Here is a 20,709-nt window from a genome sequence, read left to right as displayed (position 1 = left end):
AAATGAAAGTATGTAAAACAGCAATATAAAGTCTAGGTTGAAAGAAATTATATTAGATCACAATTCAGATTTGCATTTTTTATTCACTTATCTTTTATAGCAAATAGGTAGAACACTGGCATTTTTTGAATAATCAAATTAAAATTGGTTTTGAAGACTTTTAAATTTTAAGATCATTTACAATTTGAAAAATATATAACCTGGTCTAAACATCACCCTCAGGAAAATAAATTTGTCTCAAATTCTACAGTGTTTACCCAAGTTGCTAAGAATCATCAGGAAGACATTAAAATGAGAACAGAAAGTACAAAAATATGGAATGTACAATTCTGGTTCCTCAATGGAGAAAAATTAATAGAGCTAGAGAATGTTCAGGACAGTGTACAGAATAAACCCAAGGATGTGGATTAGATGAATATTCACTTATTCACCACACTTTAGAAATAAAGAGAACCATTAGCATTTGGATAAAGGAAACAGAACAATTGAAAGTACTAAGTTCTATAAGAAGCAAATTTATAGCTCTTATAACTCCAAGGTAACAAACAGAAAAACAGGAAAGGAGCTGCATAGTGCCAGTGGCATTATTGCTTTAAGCTCTGGATGAGGCAAATGAGGTAGACTTCATTCAAACACTGATAATAACACTCTGAAATATCATGACACTTCCACATTGAACCACTGTGTATGTTACAATTGAGATATGTTCGAAATGTGTTTCATGTGGTCTAGGTTTGTCCCACATTACTCTTTGTTAAATTTTATCCATTCTGACTCTTAAAAAGAATCAGAAATGATAAGAAAGTAAATAGCAAATTAATGCTCAGACATTTCTTAGACCAGAATGATTTTTTTAATGTATCCTTGGATTTGGTTTGCTAGTATTTTATTGAGAATTTTTTTTATCCATGTTCATCAGGGATATTGGCCTGTTGTTCTCTTTTTTACTGGAGTTTTTATATGGTTTTGTTATCAGGGTATAATGTTGGCCTCATAGCACAAGGTTTGAAGTTTTCCTTCTATTTCTGTTTTTTGGAATAGTTTGAAAATAGGTATCAACTCTTCTTTAAATGTTTGGTAGAATTTGTCTGTGAAGCCATGTGGCCCTGGACTTTTATTTATTGATAGATTTCTGATTACTGATTCAATTTCATTGCTGGTTATTGGTCTGTTCAAGTTTTCTATTCTGTTTCAGTTTTGGTAGTTTATATGTTTCTAGGATTTATCCATTCCTTCTGGGTTGTCCAGTTTGTTGACATTTAGTTTTTTATACTTTCTTATGACTGTTTGTATTTCTGTGGTATTGGTTGTTATTTCTCCTCTCTCATTTGTTATCTTATTTGGTTCCTTCTTTTTAGTAAGTCTGGCTAGAGGTTTATCAATTTCATTAATATTTTCGAAGAACCCGTTCCTAGTTTCATTGATCTGTTCTATTTTTTTTTTTAGTTTCTATATCATTTATTTCTGCTCTAATCTTTATTATTTCCTTCCTTCTCCTAGCTTTAGGCTTCACTTGTTGTTCCTTTTCTAGCTTCTTTAGATGTAATGTTAAATTATTTGAGATATTTCTTGCTTCTCAAGGTAGGCTTGTATTGCTATATACTTCCTGATGTTTATTGCAGTATTATCTACAATAGCCAAATTATGGAAATAGCCCAAGTGCCCATCTACTGAGGAAAGGATAAAGATGTGGGATACACACACATACACAAACAGACACACACACACAGGAATATTACTCAGCCATAAACAATGAAATCTTGCCATTTGTAACGTTGTGGATGAAACTAAAAAGTGTTATGCTAAGCAAAATAAGTCAGTCAAAGAAAGACAAATACCATATGATTTCATTCATATGTGGAATTTAAGAAACAAAACAAATGAGCAAAAGGAAAAAGAAAGAGAGGCAAACCAAGAAACAGACTCTTAACTACAGAGCATAAATGGATGATTACCAGAGGGGAGGCGGGTGGGGGGATGGATTAAATAGGTGATGGGGGTTAAGTAGTGTACTTGCTGTAAGCATCAGGTGTTGTATGGAAGTGTGGAATCATATTGTACACTTGAAACTAATATAACACTGTATGTTAACTAATTGGAATTTAAATAAAAACTCAAGGAAAAAAACTTAAAACACCATGGCAAGTGGTATATAAAAAAGCACTAATTTAACTTAATGATACTTTTGCCCTTTAGATTTAATTATTTTCTTTCACTGTATTTTTATATGTAAATATATGCTATGATTATACATTGGAGCTTATCTTGTGATACAATTTTTCTGAATGAAAAACATGCTAAATGTAGACTTTGATACAATTTTTCAAAGGCAGTTCTAAGGCAATATTAAACTGATAATATTTTTCTAAATGACAGAAAAGTTTTTTTCTAAGATGACTATGATTTAGAAAAATCTGTAAATTCTACCTACTGAACCAATTAACTTTCAATTTCTGAATTAAGAAAAAACTCCTTCTTGTAATCCTTTCAGAGGAAGAAAACCATCATAAAACTTGAAATTGCCCCTGAAAATCATGAACAAATAATTCTCTTATTAGTACTGAAAATGAGACTACCTGAGTTTTCAAAAAAACTAGATAATATTTATTGTTAAAAATACTAATGCAAACTTGTATTTACATTAATGTATATAATGTATTCTTGGAGTACCTCAAATTTATTCTTACCAGGTATACAAATTTATCTATAATGGCATTTGCAAACGTACACAACTTTTTGTACATGTATACTTTTTAAAGTAATATAAACTTCACTTTTTTCTCATGCTTCAGAAATAATATACATGTACCCACAGAAAAAAAAATGCATTTTTTAAATATACCATTTACACTTCCGAAATTTCTGTTTTACCGGTAAAGAAATTATTTCACAGCTATGCATCATTGTGGTGGCATTGTGAGATATGCCATTCCTTGAGCACTTTATATATTCTGTATAATGAGGGGGGAAAATATAGGACCTTGAATTTCTTACCAATAAAAATTTCTTCATAGAACGGTTTTAGTAATATATTATAAACACTTATACAAAAGACCTAACTGTAGAAACGGACAATAATATTTAGATGATCTACCATAAAGATATTTTTTTAAAGAAAGGAAAAATTATAAACAACTTCAAATGGATTTAGGTTACTACTTTCAGTTTTCTAATTTGGGGGCAACAACAATAGCTTCATTCAACGTCTTACTCTTAAATATCTGTTACCATTACCACTCTTAAATATCTGTTAAAGATCCTGTTACCATTTCACCTATACTTAGAATGCTTTCTGTAAGCTTATATGGGCATAAAAAATGATTTTATTATATAGTTTCTCACGTAATATGTTCCAGATCATTCTTTAACAATGGGGAGTACTAAATTTATATGTACTGTTAAACCCCTAATTAGATTGCCTAAGCTCATGTACTCTGAAATTTGCATGATGTTTCCCACTTCACGAAAAAGTTAAAAATAAGCACAGTCTGAATTCTAGAAAATGTAAGCAGCAGTATAAAATATCCAACATCATGGTAGGGCATGGCCAAGAGAGAATCTCTATTTCACAATATTATAAATTACACACACACACACACACACACACACACACACACTTCACTTTTAACTGGGAATGAGGCTGATCAAGCTTGCCTTCTATACACCATCTTTCCTTTCTGTGATCTTTTTTCCTTTCAAGAAGCTTCTTTCAGAAGGAAGGGAAGAATGAAGGGGGGGTAAACAGAGGGGGAATGAACCATGAGAGACTATGGACTCTGGGAAACAAACTGAGGGCTTCAGAGGGGAGGGGGGTGGGGGATTGGGATAGGCCGGTGATGAGTATTAAGGAGGGCACATATTGCATGGAGCACTGAGTGTTATACGCAAATAATGAATCATGGAACACTACATCAAAAACTAAGGATGTACTGTATGGTGACTAACATAATAAAAAATTATTATTAAAAAAAAAAAGCTTCTTTCAACAACTAGATTTTATACCCACTCAATTTTCCATATTTGGAAAATGTTTTTTTAAAAGGATATGATTAACTTATTTTAACATATAAATAATGAATAAGATTTTTATCACCCCTTGCAGAAGAGAGGTATTTAATTTTTTATTTGAACCAGGGACAAATCCTTTTAAAACCAATTGATGTCTAACTATAGAATTCTTTTAGGAATCAGTGGACAGGTAAGGCTGGGATTTTGAAGGAAATGGATTTACTCTTCTAATAAAAGTTGAATGCTATGTACCAATACCATGCCAGGCAGGAGAGTAAAATTACATCACATAAACAGTCACCTACACTATTTAAATATAGGGCTAGCCGTAAATCCTGCCACAATACGCTGGCTGGTTGACTTAGATTTCATCTTGCCTTATGCTGAAATATAATAGGTTCAGGGACTAAATATAAGCAGCTATCTGAAGACAATACATTTTTTCCCCACATAAATTCAGACAATGAAAATAAAAGGAAGGGAAAGGACTAAAATATGTTGTTTAGCCTACTTTGGGAGCAATTTGATAATTAGACAACATCATGAGATACAGGACGGAGACAGGAGAGAGAGAGATGCCATTGAAAGTTATCTTTTTAACATCTCACTGGTGTTTTAAGGTGATTATGAACTTCACCTAGATACCTCAGTGAAGTATAGCTAAAATTGATAACATTGAGTTCCATATGTTCAGCATTAAACCTCACAGTGCTAAGTGAAAAGCAAACAGTGATAAAAATGTATGCATTGACTCTCTGTGAAAATAGACTGAATCATATTATTTTAGATATACACCATGAACTCGTGTTTGTACTTCAAACATGACATCACATGTTATCTTAATCAGTATTTTCTGAAAGCAGGTATCACAAAGAACTAAGATGTTCCAATACTAGACTATCAATCTCTTTCTACTGCTTAAAAACGATAATCCTTTAAAATTTTAGAACACTTTCTCTAATTTTCCAGAAGCTCCCTGGATAAAGTAGAAAAGAAACAGCAATATCCGAATCAATACTGTTGACAAAATGGGCCAATAAAATTTTTCTCAGTAACTAGAAAATATATTGCAACCCAAATCATACATTACTATCTAGAATGGTAAACCCTCAAGTTCCAAAAGTTTTGGTGTAGTCCATGGGACATAAAGTATTTACATATTCTAATGAAAATTTTATTCTTGTTTTTAGAGTCAATGCATGGAGATGAATTTTACGAGATATTAAAACTTTTTAAGACACCAAACAATACCTCAAATCAAGTTCACACTTTTGTATTAATTACTACAACAGTTATATATTTCAAAAAGATATCTATATGACAAATTGCATACAAGTAACTCTCTGATGATCTGGTGTGTACATAATTCAATCTGTCAATAGTTAAATTTAATGAAGAATCTAACTTACCGGCGGATCAGCCCCCTTAGAACCAGTCAGCCCTCCTGTTAGGGATTCGATATCCTGAAAAGGGGAGAGGTTTTGATTGTAAAATGCCACTTAACAGCATGGAGAATTTCCCAGTCCCATAGTGTCATATTTTCTTTAGCTACAAAGTTAGGGCACACAGCTACATTTGTTTTCTTTGTTTTATTTTCAGACAATCTTGCACACTGTAACACTATACAAATAGCCTGTACCTAAAAATCTAGATATTTTCTCTAATTCTGTGGCATCTGTAAAAAAAAAAAAAAAAAAAAAAAAAAAAGGTAAACAGACTAATTATTCTTGAAATATGCAAAAAAAATCGCTCTAGGTAAGAAAGCAGTTTTGTTCTCTAAGCTTAGAGTCAAAGTGAGGACATAACGAAGAAATTTTAATAAAACTGCAATTTAATATATTATTTGCAAGAATATAAATCCCACGGAAAATGCTTACCCTATAAAAAATTTAATTATCTGTAGTCCACTCTATTACTGTACTTAAAAGACAAAAATATGAATAGATATGGATAGATCAGCTATTCTTTTACAAGGTTTGATTTCTAATCCTGAATCAGTAACTACAGAAGATCTTGCCTGAGTATTAATAATTGTCAAAGGTATCATAAACGGAGAAATGGGTGATGCTGTGACAATTGGACAGCATATGCCCAATTTACAGGTACACGTACAGCTTCGTAAAAACTGCCTGCTCAGTGGCTGCGGGAGGAGTCTGGGGCTACACCAGAGTTATACTTCTCGGCAAAAAGTTTCTTCTTGTGACCCCAGTCACTTATCTGTTTGCATCTTTTTGAAAGGATAGGGATGAAGAACCTGGGAAATACAGATGCAGTAAGAAATCAAAGATGGAAGTTAACTGAGTCAAGATTGAAGGAAGAGAAAATTAAACGCTTATGATCAGAGAAACAGCCAATACCTTTATATCATTAAGAAGACTTACGCTACAAATTCATTTGGGACTTAATCACATCATTATTTCCCTGGTATCTCAAACACAGGGAATCTTAACAAAAAACATGGGGCTGAAATGAGCATGTGAAGGGACAGCATGTGAAGGGAACATTAAAAGCAGGACAGGGGAGAAGGAAGGAATGATGTGATGAAAGTTTCCATAGGAAGCTGACTTTGAGCAAGAACTCAATGGGTGATGAATTTCTGTATGCATATTTTATCAAGGGCCATAAATGATAACGCAACCACAAGCAATACTTGCCAAGATAACTGTTGTCTTCACTGGAACAAACACATTGTACATAATGTTTTTCCCTATTCAGCGTCCCTTTGAGGAACAACTTCTTCTCCCTCACTCTAAATGAGACAGAAGTCTTATGGCAAATTAAGGTAATAAGGATTTGGTAAGATATAATGGTAGGGTCCACATCCTTGATTCTATCATTCAGGCAACATCTGAAACTAGATGTTCTCCCCACCTGCAACTTTAAGATAAGTTTCTGGCTCTCAAAACGGAAAGATCATAATTAATATGACTGTATTGTTGTTAAGTCTATTTGTAAAAGGCTCTCCCTTTCCATCTTGTTGAAATTCTTTATTTTAGCACCATGCACACCATAAACAATCAAATCACCTAAATTATTTGATCTAACATGTTCTTTAACATTCCTATTAAATCATCTAAGTAATCTTATAACCTTACATAATAAAACTAAAGCATGACGTATTTACAAACTGACAAGCGTTTTTTAATCCAAAGATAAAGTATAATTTTTAAACCTGTTTTAGAATTTCATGGAATGAACTAATAACATTAAGTAGTAAAGTGGCTAAAATACTAGATCAACAGAAAATTAAGCAGTCATTGCACTGTTTGAAAAAAAAAAACCTGTTATGACCATGACAACAAATAAAGTTCTATTTATATGAAACGTGATTTCCAAGTACATTTAAAATGAAAGAAAATGATGTTAAGTCCATTTTGAGTTAATGCATGCATTTCTAAATATAAAGACATATAAAGTACATTAAAGAGAAATATTTCTGATGTCATTATCAGAGAGAGAACATAGAAATTAAGATTAAAAGCACTTCAGCCATTTACTTAACGCATTGTCATAGTTTTTAAAGTTATATCATGAAGATTTCTTAACTACCATAGATATGAAGATTTCTTGTTATCTTACATAAATTCAATCAATTCTCAGATTCCTAAAATCTTAATGACAGTTATCATCTTGAGAAAAATAAAGCAAAAGTAGAATTTAGAAGACAAATGCAAAAGGCATTGATATTCATGATTTTTAACACGTTGAATTAAAGCAAACTAGGAACTCATGGCTCTAAACAGAGTACAGATGTACATTCTTATTCTGATTATTCGATTAAATGAAAAATGATTTTTTGAGTGCTTACATGCTATTTTGAGTATAAGTTGAAAAAAACTGTCCTACTTGGACAGATGCCCAAATTAAACACAGCTTATCCATCACTTGCAAAAATAAACTTTTCGGGTGTGATTAATGAGCATAAGTGTGCATGAATGCATTTGTGTTTAAAATTAATAGGTGAAACAAATAAATCTTTTGTGGAACCTTGAACATAACTAAAAGTGAGTCAATTTTTTTGGATGGTTGTTGAATATTTTATCTGCAAAATATAACAGAAATCCGTAACAAATCCATCTATCTTGTTATTTAGATATCTTTTTATATAGATAACAACAAAAACACATCAAAAAGTAAAAACACTGATTTCCTAGAAAGTTTGTTAGCTGACTATTATAATAATGTTTGACTAAAACATTCAAAACGAACTGATTTTTTTAAACTAGGTTATAGAATTTAACTATATTATGTACCATGTTCATTTAGATTTAATAGCCTCATTTAGATCTAATAGTTCATTTATATCTAATAAAATATCTACTACTTGAACACTTACTATGTACCAGGTAAATGCCTTATAAACATTAACCTTATTACAACCTTACAGAGTACCTATTTCTTTTTTTAAGTTAAAAGAAGTTTACATAACTTACCCAGTGTCATATAGCTATTAGGAAGTGTTATTACAAAACTTATTGTTTGACTGCAAACTTGTGTTTTTTAATACAAGGGAACAGATTTACCCCGGCATTCTGGTTACCTTGAACATATCCACATGGACCACATAGGCAGAGCTAAACAGTAGGCTGGCAGTCTTATAAAGAGCTTCCATGCAGCTGCTCTCATTCGCCTCTCTGGCACCAAGGAGGCATGGAACTTTCCACCTCACTCTTCCCCACCCTAGATCCATCCACAGGCAGTAAAACTGCTTAGGTGCACCATGGGATTGGCCCTTCCCCAGTTGTCTCTCCCTCCTTGTTGTCTGTCATCTGATTCATCCAATTTAGTGTTGTCCTGTGGAACTAGGGACCAGGCCGGACTAGAGTGAGGCAACTGATGGTATGTCTAGGGTATACAATTTAGGGAGGCATTCATTCTGAGGGTCACACAAGTGCTGACCCTGCATGTGCAGGATCCTGATGAGTGCCTCCTTAAATTTTACCCCTTAGGAACCTTATTTTTAGAGTCCTGTAAGAACAGTATTGGCATTTGTACAATCCTAGGAGTGAGAGACTCCTCAAATTTTGCGCCCTAAGCTCCCTACTTGTTTCACCTAGTCCTAACCCTCCTAGGGATATGGAGAGTGGACACCATGGTGACTGTGTTTACGTTGTGTATGTAATACACTCTTTATCCATTTGACTCATTGTTTCCCAGTTGAATTTATAAAAGTATGCCAAGCCAACCCAGTACCTGTGCACATGCTACTGCTCAGGTACTACTGCTGCTAACGCCAGTACTACACAGCCTCCATTATATGTGCTGCCATCATCTACACAGAAGAAAACAAAATAGGATCCTTTTTTTTTTTAAGACTTTACTCATTTATTTGAGAGTGAGAGAGCACAAGCAGGGGGAGAGGAAGAAAGAGAGGAAGAAGCAGACTCCCCGCTGAGCAGAGAGCCCCATGTGGGCTCCATCCCAGGACCCCAGGATGATGACTTGAGACAAAGGCAGACACTTAACTGACTGAGCCACCCAGGCGCCCCTAAACTAGGATCATTAACTAGGTAAACAACTTTATTTCTTAAAAAAAAATTTTCAGGTAATGGAAGTTTCACTTATTCTTCAAGGTGTCAAATACCTAAGTGAGGTTATTAGCCAGTCCTTAACACAAGCTGTGTGAAGGCAGCCTCTTCTAATGCAGGAAAGCTCTGCTCCTCAGTTAGCCAAGGCTGGCTCATGAATCAGAAGTCTCAAGTCTTGGGAAGGTTGAGCTGCAGGTGCAGCGATTAGTGTCAGAGCTCTAAGTAGAGTGAGATTTGGGGGCAGCCTGGACCTTGAGAATCACATTAGGAGAGGTTTAAAATAAACTCCACATTGTACAGCACTGATGCTGCTGGTTGCCCAGCTGTGCCCCTCCCCATGGTCCCCTGCTCCAGGAGTTGACATAATTTTTCCCTTGACAGACACTTTCAATAATGGAGCTTAGGGATTAATCATGTGGTTTTCAATGTAAGTCATTAAGTTTGATGTTTAAGTCTTGCTTCCCCCGCATGGAGGTGGGGGAAAAAAGAGAATATTGGGATTGAAGTCTCCTTCAGGGCTATTGCTGTAACCTTATTTTTATACCTAAACAGTAGGATCAGCCAGTTATGGTCAAGGAAAAGATGTTAAAATAGCTTGGGTATCAAATACATTAAAAATGAAGAAAATAAAATGCTAAATAGTCCATTGAGTCTAACATTGCACATGCCATAATACCCGGAATACCTTAAAACCTGATAGTTACATTTAAAGTTAACATCAAGTTTCAAGTTTTACACTTCCAAAAAGTTACTTTATATTATAAAAATACTTAAAACATTGAAAAATTGTTATTAGCTACTGATATTTTAAAATGTGGTTTATACATACATAAAGTGTGGGAATATTTTAAAAATGCTTTTGGGGAAAGTGATTCAATTTCAATGTAGAGTACATTTTAGTGCATTAAAATAATCTATCAAAAATGTATCAGTACAGTAAAATCAGTAAGAAATAGATATCAACCATTTTTACTGAATGATTGTATTTAAAACTTGCTCCAAGGTATTTAAAAACATTTGTTGAGGTATTTTATGTTTGTAGAGAAGTTTACAAAATTCATATATTCAAAATACAAAAATTAAGCATTTCTCTCCTATCCTTTTACAGAAAAATTCCTCAAAATGTCCCTCATCTCCCATTCTCTCTTCATGCAACTTTTGTCCCCACTTTATCACTACCATCTTATCAAGGTTACCAATGACATCCAATTAGCTGAATCAATTGTCAATGTTCCATCATGATTTTCCTTGATCTCTAAGGCACATTCGACAAAGGTGACCGCTCCATCTTCTTTCCAATGCTTTTTCTCATGGTTTCCATTTAGTTTCACTTTCTATATGATTTTATTTGGTAGCATGGCTTTAAATATCATGTATGCTGATGAATTCTGAAATTTTATCTTCAACTTCAACTTACCCTCTGAGATCCATACTGCCTACTCCGATCTCCACTTGGGTCTATTATAGCTATCTAAAATTTCACAACGCATGGGGCGCCTGGGTGGCACAGCGGTTGGGCGTCTGCCTTCGGCTCAGGGCGTGATCCCGGCGATCTGGGATCGAGCCCCACATCAGGCTCTTCTGCTATGAGCCTGCTTCTTCCTCTCCCACTCCCCCTGCTTGTGTTCCCTCTCTCGCTGGCTGTCTCTATCTCTGTCGAATAAATAAATAAAAAAAATCTTTAAAAAAAAATAAATAAATAAAATAAAATAAAATTTCACAACGCAAAATCAAACTTGATTTCCACCTCAACCCCTCCCACTGGAGAGTCCCACTGTTCTCCATCTTGACATCACCATTCACCCAACTTCTTAGGTCCAAATGCATCAGCAAATCCTGCCAATTCTATTTTTAAAATATGGCTTGAATTTGACTATTCCTTAGCATATACATTCCTACCATCCTAATCCCTTAGACCATATCAATGAAATTTCTCCCTTGGACTAAAGAAATAGCCTAACTGTCGTCCCTCCATCTGTCCTGTCTCCCCTTCCCCCATATCTTCACACAGCAGTTGGAACTACCCATTCAAAATATAAGATCAGATTCTTCCCCATATCCAAACCCCCTGATGGTTTCCCATGAATCTTAGAATAAAACACAAACTTATTACCATGTTCTGCAATGCCTTGTAGTGATCTGGCTTTGGCCATCTCTCTGATATATCCTTTTTCCATTATCCCACTCTCTCATGCATAAGAGAGAGTCACATTGATCCCATTCCTGTTCCAGAAACAGTCCAAATATGACTCCTATCGCAGGATTGTCTTTCACATTTTTTTCATGCTGCTTAGAATGCTCAATCCCTAGATATCCTCACTTCCTCAGATCTCAGTTTAAGTATCAAAATCTCAGACAGACTTTCCCTGTCTAAAACAGGGAAAGTTCCACCTGGAAACAAATGGCAAACTCAAAAACATCATAAAAGAGCATTTAATAAAAGGATACTTATAAAGATATGGATATTTCAGTGGATCCAGGGGAATGGTGAAGCATGGGGGCCAGTAACAGCTGGAAATCTTAACCAACCCTAAGTCCAAAGAATTAAGATAAAAGAACAATGTTGTCAAGAGTCCAACAAAGGATGAATACCTCTCATCACCCTCTAGAACAGCTTGTCACACAGTACGAGCTCAATAAATAATTTTTGAATGGATGAATGACTCAATCAAGCACATAATACCATTTTTATACATAAAAAAAGCTGACGCTCAGAGTATTATAAATGATGAAGAATTTCTCATTTTTTATATAAATATATCTCTGAAAGATGCTCAAGGCAATAGTGTTTGTACAACCCATCTTTACAGAATGCCTGAATGAACAAACTAATGAACGATTTGCCCAAGATCAAACAGCTGGTAAATTCTGGAAAGAAGCTTTGAATCCCAAGTGTTATAACCCCAAGCACCGTGTACACTTTTTCCATTATACATCACTGATGAAACACCCTCCTAAAGGAAAAGGAACTCAATTCTGTATTATCTTATCTTAAAGCATTAAATTTCTATATTCCCAGGGCTTCTAGTTCATAAGAAGGAAAATATACAAAATGATTTAACAGACAATAAACAATACATTAAATTTATCTTCTGGTGAAATACTGTCTATACTTCAAATTAAAGACCTGATGCCTTAATCGCTGTACAGTGAACGCCTGAAAACTTTATCTAACCTATATGCTCAGCAATAACAAACAGTTCAAATACATAGAACTAAAAGTCAATAACGTTTTTATGTAACATCTCATAGTGTGTAGGTTCACAGCACTGGGAAAGAGTGACAGAAGAAATTTCCTCAAAAAATCATTCAGTTTTTTCACACGATGCTTAATGGAAACAATCTTCCATCAAAGAACAGCATCTCCTTGAGGCAAGCATCCAAATAATGAAACTGAATTTGTTAATGAGGCATCTTTTTCCTCTACCAGACTTAAGCTGCTAGTGTTTCCTTGGCAACTTTACAGGGTAAATTTCCTGGGAGGCAGAGAAGCAGGGAACACACACAACCAATTTTATATATCTTCTTTCCTATGGAAGCCAGAAAGAGCCCTATTTAGTCATTCTTTAAAATTTTTTTTAAAAAAGGAAAATATCTACATTTTTACTTTGAGCACAGTCCAGCCTGAATCTGAATTTTCCATGAGCCACACAATGAATTCTTTCATAAAACAATGATTGACTGAGGCACTGTGCTGAACATGAAGAGCATGGTGATGAATAAGTCAAGGTCACAGCTTTCAAAGAGTTCAGAGTCTAGTGGGGAGTCAGAATGACAAAGACAATTTAATCAGTATATGTATATTGTACAAATAATAAATAAGTGCAAGGCATCATACAGAAGGTGTATGGAATCTAGAGGCTATGACATGCTCTCTGACTTCAAGGACCTTTTCAGTCTAACAGTATGTCAATCTAAGAATAAAAGCAGATCTTTCAAGCAACATGAGGAAGAACTCTGAGAAACAAGGTGCTAAAATTATACCATTTGGTGTTGTAGGAGATTTTACAGCGTGACAGTAAGTTTGAATATTTCATGTTGCCAGAATTGTTTTTGGTTTTGAATACATGCTGGGTAAGATTATCCTGAGACCTTGGCTGGGTAATTAACACTTACTGAGCACTGACTATACCAGACACAGTATAAAGAGATCTATTGCCTTATTAAAGAGCATCCTAGTTCTTTTAGCTGTTATTTCCATCATTTTTAAGATGGACGAGAGTCTTCAGGAGTTTATATGACTTGACAAAATCATACAGCTAGTAATAGTGTTCAAATCTAGATAGGCTGACTCCAAAGGCAATGATTTCTAACAATTATGCTCTCTTAAATAAGTGGAAATATGGGGAAAAAAATGGGGACAACTTCTTGGAATGACACATAGTGACTTGAGAGAAAACATATTTATTCAATATTTGTAGAAAGAATGAATGGCATTGCAAGCAGAGTTTTCCTGAAGTGAAGTGGATCATCTCTGATGGGAAAAAGAATATCCTTGTTTGACCTAGAGGTATGAGAGTGAATGCCATTGAATTTAGCAAAAAAGTAAAATTCCATAGACTTTCGCCATGTATTTTTAATTTCAAAGTATTGTCCTCAAACTCACACCTAAACAGGAAATCTAATATGTTTCAAAGACATAACTGTGCCAGTATTTCACGGAACAGGACTTTCTGAAGAAAAGTACCAGAGATTCAAGGTTCTGCCTTTTCCATGGAGTGCCTTCTTTGAAACACTTTATGAATTTTTTTGTGTATTGCTTTTTTCTGTCTATTCCCTTCCATATGGCTGAGGCGATAAAGGAATCTTTTGCTGAATCCTGACTCAGTCTCTGTCAGCTCCTCTTTGTCAGCTTTTACACACTGATGCATCCTTGTTATCTCAAACTAAGTATGTCCAAATCAGACATCATCTCCTCTCCTCCTTTCCCGTTACTATGGCCAGCTGCCTCCTATCTGATTTCTTCCTCTAGTGCTTATCTTGTTGGTACTTCCAATCAACGGTCAGTTGCCCAATCTGGATTTCTGGAGGTCAATAAGGTCTTCCTTCATCCTGGTATCCATATAACAAACCAGTTAATTTTTCTTTCTAAAATATCTGCTCAACTCAATCTATTACCTACTTTTAATAACTACTGCATTCACTATCTTAGTTCAGAACCTTATTTTATCTGCCCCCCCCCACACCATGCTGGCTTTCTCCAAAACAGTGTAGTTTTTGAGTTAAGTCATGTAATCTTGTCTCCTGAGAAGTGGTTCTCAAAGAGTTGTCTGGAGACCAGTAAATCAGTGTCACCTGGGAACTTAAAAATGCATTTTCTTTGGGCACCTGGGTGACTAAGTCAGTTAAGTGTCTGACTCTTGATTTAGGCTCAGGTCATTGGATCTCAGGGCATGGAGCCTGCTTAAAATTCTCTCTCTCCCTCCATCTGCCCCCCCCCCACACACACACATGCATGTTCCCTCTAAAAAAAGAGAGAGAGAAAAAGAAATGCATTTTCTTATGTTTTAATACGTTCTTACTGAATCAGAAACTCTGTGTTTGAACAAGGCCCCCAAGTTAGTCTGATGCAAACTAAAATTTGGGAAACACTACTCTAGAATGATGTGTTTCAAATGCAGATATGTATAGGTCACTCCCATACCCAAAATTCTTAATAAAGTCCCCATTCTTCTTAGGAAAAAAAAAATATCAAGTGTATTTATGCATGAGATCTTTCATTATATCATTCTGGACTACTTTTTTCATTTTACCTTTCACCACTTCCTCAAAAGAATCCTTATACTCTTATCATAATGAACCCCATACTCCCTTTTTTGTGTCAAGTGTTGTGGGTTTTTTTTTTGTTTTGTTTTTTACTTTGATACTTCTGCACCACAGATCCTTCTGCCTAGAAAGCCACCTCCCTCCTCTGGATAAATTTTACCCTTTGAGATCCACTGCAGGCATCACCTCCTCTCAGGAGACTTTTCTGAGTCCCGCAAGCTAGAGTACTGGTTCTGTTCTTACTCCCAGCATCTTGCACTTAACTCTATCACAAGTTTACTATACCATTTTATAATTGCCATTTTATTCATGTGGAAAAAAAAAATTGAAGGTTAAATCAACTCAGTATTGTACTTATTACTATCTCTGTATCCTCAGAAGTTACTACAAAGAACAACCAATAAATGTTAAAGGAAGTTGATAAATTATGTTGAATTTAGATTCCTATAAATTTCTTCTGCAAAGAGATGATAAGCTGATTGGCTGACATTAGTGCTTGGGACCACTTTGAAATGTGCATTATCCTATATTAACAGATTTTCATCCTCACTATATATTTGTTTCATTACTGTAAAGCAACCATTGAGAAGCTGATTATCTTTGAGTTTACTGCAGAAATTGAACTTCTGGATGGCAAGACTGATGATTAGATATTTTTATTAACATGACATAAGCACCATCACAAGAGACCCTGCCTGAAAGATGGTCAACAGCCCTTCAATTCTACCTCAAGCCTGCAAAATGCAGCATATATGGAAATACCTTAGTGATCAAGAGAACAGGTTCAAGCCTGTGTTCACTACTTACTAGCTGTGTGAACTTGGGCCAATTGCCTGATCTTCTTCATGTAAAATAAGTCAATCTATGTCCTAGTACCTATTTTAGGAGGACTTTGGAAAATAATTATGATAGTTCATGGAAAGTTACTTATTGATAACTTATAGTAAATTGTCAATTAATATTAGTTATTATTATACATGAAATGACACACAGGCACAGATTAGATTATAAATGAGTAAAATAAGGATAGGTTATTGACACAGATTATATAATGATGTATTTTGAAACAGATATGGATTAGAATACATGTGGATAAGACCTAGATATGGATTAATTCTATTTATAAATCTCCATTAAATTTCTAGAATGTATGTTCCCTGAAAGGCAAAAGATCCCAAATTCTATATTTTACCTCCTCAATCCACCCTATAATTTTTCATGCATTTTTATGTTTTTGGTTATTATAAATTTTTCACATTATTTTTAAATAAATAATTTTTATTCTTCCTACTAAAATTTGAGCAATCTTTTTGCTAGAATTAGTTACTGAATATAATCCATACCGTGAACCTATACACAATTTATTCCTCTTTCAGTTAGTTGTGTGTTATCTGACATCACATGTTTATGCACCATGGTGGGCAGCTTTCAGCCTGTTCAAAATGTGCAATAGCAACTGAGAGAAAAGATCCAACATTTAAAAGAAGGTATCAATGTTATAATCCAAGACACACATAACTTATAGGAGATTTATCTATAAGCCACTGTTGGTTAAGAGTCAGAGAATCAATTACTGTGATCTTAGTTTACAACTAAACCTCCACTTAGGGGTGCCTGGGTGCTCAGTTAAGCGTCTGCTTTCCACTCAGGTCATGATCCCAGGATCCTGGGATGGAACCCCACATTGGGCTCCCTGCTTCTCCCTCTCCCTCTGCCTGCCACTCGGCCTGCTTGTGCTCTCTGTCAAAAAGAAAAAAAAAAAAAACAAAAAAAAAACCTCCACTTATACTTAATCTTCCCCTAACACAAAACACAAGTAAATAACTAGGAAAAAAAATACAGTATCTTACCCTTTCAAAGTATCAGGTTTTATTTTTAACTCAGTAAATAATAGCTAAAATATTTACGGGGTCAAAAAAATAACTGGAGATTATCTTATGAGGTGATTTTTTTCTATCTGAGGTGATTTTTTAGAGGAAAAAATAAAATACATCTGTCCTTCCAACTATTATCTGCAATTCTATTGACTACACCAAAGTACCTCAAGGCCATTTATCATTTTGAATTATAAATAACTGTTAAGAAAGAATTGCTTGTGAACTGAAAACAAAAACAAAGCAAATATTAAAAATATATATGTATTTTAAATAGATATTTCTAATAAATATTTATCTTTATACTAGATTCTAGGTATTAAGCCAATTAACACTAATAATTTTTAAAGTAATCATGAGAAGCTGGCAAGGCAGCAGATAAAATATTTTCAAATACATTAAGTTTACAGTTTCAGAAAAGTTTGGCATGGGGTTTTCAGCTAAACACTATGTACTTCATGCTTATATCTTAATTTTGGAAATAATAGCCATGGAGGAATCAGATAGATGGAAGAGAGATGAGAACTTGAAAAAACAGGAATCAGTAGCACTACCTCAAATCAGATATGCAAACTTTTCAGAACGAAGTCTAATCTCAATCTAAGGATATGCAGACAAATTCCTTTTTTGGATTGCTATTTACTCTGAGAAAAAATTTCATTCACCAATTTCTTTTTTTTTTTTTTTTAAGATTTTATTTATTTATTTGACAGAGATAGAGATAGCCAGCGAGAGAGGGAACACAAGCAGGGGGAGTGGGAGAGGAAGAAGCAGGCTCCTAGCAGAGGAGCCTGATGTGGGGCTCGATCCCAGAACGCCAGGATCACGCCCTTAGCCGAAGGCAGACGCTTAACCGCTGTGCCACCCAGGCGCCCCCATTCACCAATTTCTAAATCACAAGAAGTAAATTTCAAATTCATTTCCTATTTCTTCTGCTTTTGAAATGATGACTGATGATTAGAATGGTAACCAGGAATAGCAACAGGACATATGATTTCTCTATTTTTCTTCTGGGAAGCTCCATTTCAATTGATGCTACCAAAATTCTGATATGAATCAATGTTTACAATATCAGTATCATATTCTCAAAATACTATTAAATGAAAGGAAATGAAACTGACTGAAATGAGAGCATAAAATGCACTGATGTTATGTTACTAAATTAATTGAGATTATAACATAACGCAAGAGTCTTCTAACCTGGAGACTTAGTCAACGACAGAATGGTTTATAGTCAGTACATGCTCTATAGACAGTCTTGATTTCTTCTATTCATCTGATCAGGCTAAATAAAAAAAAAAAAATCCAAAGCCAAGTTTCAAATTATTTATAATACGCTTTTACTGTGATTAATTTAGAATATTTTATATTCAGATCTTTCTTTTCCTTCATATTTCTGGAACATATTTTTCATTATCAATTATTCTTCTCAAATGTAACTCACGCATTCATCTGAGCCACAGAGCCAGGTAAGAATTCCAAAGTGCATATAATGCTAAGTCTCTTGAGATTAGTGCAGTGACAAAGTGTGCATATTTCTCTTGCTTAAAGCCACCCAGACAGAAAAGGCAGACAGACCTCATTTTGCATGGCACCATGTTAACTGACACTGGTAAATGTAAGAACCACATCCTGACTGCACAGCTCTGAGCAAGAACTCAGCCCTCTGGTTCTGACATGCACTGGTTTCAGTTAATACAATACATGTATACTCCGGACAGCAGCCTATAAGTTTTAGCTACATTTTAATGGTAGATCAGTCTTTATTTCTTTGCCTCCAGCATCCCCAAACCTGGATTGTGAATCCTGAATGCTTAATGCAGTAGCTATATATAACCCAGTATTAAAATTGGAAACTTTCTCAATTTTAGCTTGGCACAAAGGCCAAGAACAATGTTATGATGACAAGTATCCCCACATCCTCAACCAAGGAACTACACCAGGTCACGCTAAAATACTGTTAAAAAAAGTTTCTGCCGAATGTGCCGGACATCTTCTCTTAAGGGGGACATTACTAGTATATTGGGTAGGAAAAATCTTTCTATATATATTTTATTAAAGTAAGAACATTTAACATGGGATCTGTCCTGCTAAATTTTTAAGTACGTAATATGGTACTATTAACTTACAGGCACATGTTGCACAAGTCCCTAGAACTTATTTTGCATAACTGAAACTTTATACCTGCTGATTAGCAACTCCCCAACTCCCCCTCTCCACAGCCCCTGGAAACCACCACTTTCTGCTTCTCTGACTTTATTGTAGATACCTCATACAAGTGGAGTCATGTAGAATTTGTCCTGTGACTGGCTTATTTCACTTAGCATAATGTTCTCAAGCTTCACCCATATTGTTGCATTTGGTAGGATTTCCTTCTTTTTAAAGCTGTATAACATTCCATTGTGCTATACACACACACACGTAGTATATGTGTGTATGTGCATGTGTAAACATATGTCATATTTTCTTTTTTTTAAAGATTTATTTATTTGAGAGAGAGTGAGCACACGCAGTAGGGAGGGGCAGGGGGAGAGGGAGAGAGTGTCTCAAGCAGACTCCCTGCTGCGCGCAGAGCCCCATGCAGCACTTGATCTCATGACCCTGAGATCATGACCCGAGCCGAAACCAAGTCGGACACATAACCAACTGTGCCACCCAGGTGCCCTTTATGTCATATTTTCTTTATCCATTTATTTATTTAAGATTTTTCCACATCTGAACTACTGTGAATAGTGCTACATTGAACATGAGAGCTTTTCAAGATCCTAATTTTAATTTGTATGGATAACCCAGAAGTGCGACTGCTGGATCATACGGTAGTTCTGTTTTTAATTTTTTGAGGAAACGCCATACTGTTTTCCATAGCAACTGCACCACTTTGCATTCCCACAAATAGTGTACAAGGATTCCAATTTTTCCACATCTTTATCAACATTTGTTATTTTCTTCATGTATAGTGCAGTATCTTTGCTTTTCAGGATGTCCAGCAACTTCAGACATAGGCACAAAAGCATATCCCTGTTTCTTACTCCCTAATCCCAAAACACACACACACATAATCCCAAAGACCATATTTGGCCTACCCAAGAGGGAGTACATCCTGAAAGGTAGTTGACCCAAGAGGACTTCCTAGAAGGGTTGAACAACCTAGCCTGGGGATACATAAGTGAAATTTCAGAGAATTAGAAGTATATCAATTTCTTATTTCTACTGTAACAAATTAGTACAATTTAGTGACTTAAAAGAACACACATTTATTCTCTTACAATTCTGGAGTCAGAAATCTGAAAATCAAGGTGTTGGCAGACCTGTGTTTCTTCTGGAGGCTTCAGGGAAGAACTATTTCCTTGCCTTTTCCAAAGTCTAGAGGCCATCTGCATTCCTTGCCCCCTTTCCAACTTCCAAGAGCATCACTCCAATCTCTGGTTCCATTTTCACATCTCCTTTTTCTGACTCCAACTCTCTTGCCTCCCTCTTATAAGGCCCTTTAGGATTACATTGACTTCATCCAAGTAATTTGGAACAGGCTCCTC

At 35.1% G+C, this 20,709-nt stretch overlaps 1 protein-coding gene across 4 annotated transcripts in view; it reads right to left on the bottom strand.

Moving 5' to 3' along the window:
- Window positions 1-20,709, bottom strand: part of PPFIA2 (PPFI scaffold protein A2) — a 463,684-nt gene that overhangs the window by 378,772 nt on the left and 64,203 nt on the right. For all 4 annotated transcript variants that reach the window (XM_087868891.1, XM_087868889.1, XM_087868890.1 and 1 more), the window contains one exon: window positions 5,418-5,471. In XM_087868891.1, coding sequence (XP_087725017.1) covers window positions 5,418-5,471 — 54 coding nt within the window. The remainder of the gene's footprint in view (window positions 1-5,417; window positions 5,472-20,709) is intronic.

The sequence above is a fragment of the Ursus americanus genome, chromosome 17, assembly GCF_024610735.1.
Source record: "Ursus americanus isolate L20-20 chromosome 17, mUrsAme1.1.p, whole genome shotgun sequence".
NCBI lineage: Eukaryota > Metazoa > Chordata > Mammalia > Carnivora > Ursidae > Ursus > Ursus americanus.
Note: the sequence above shows the minus strand (reverse complement) of the source record. Positions and strands in the feature narration are given on the sequence as shown.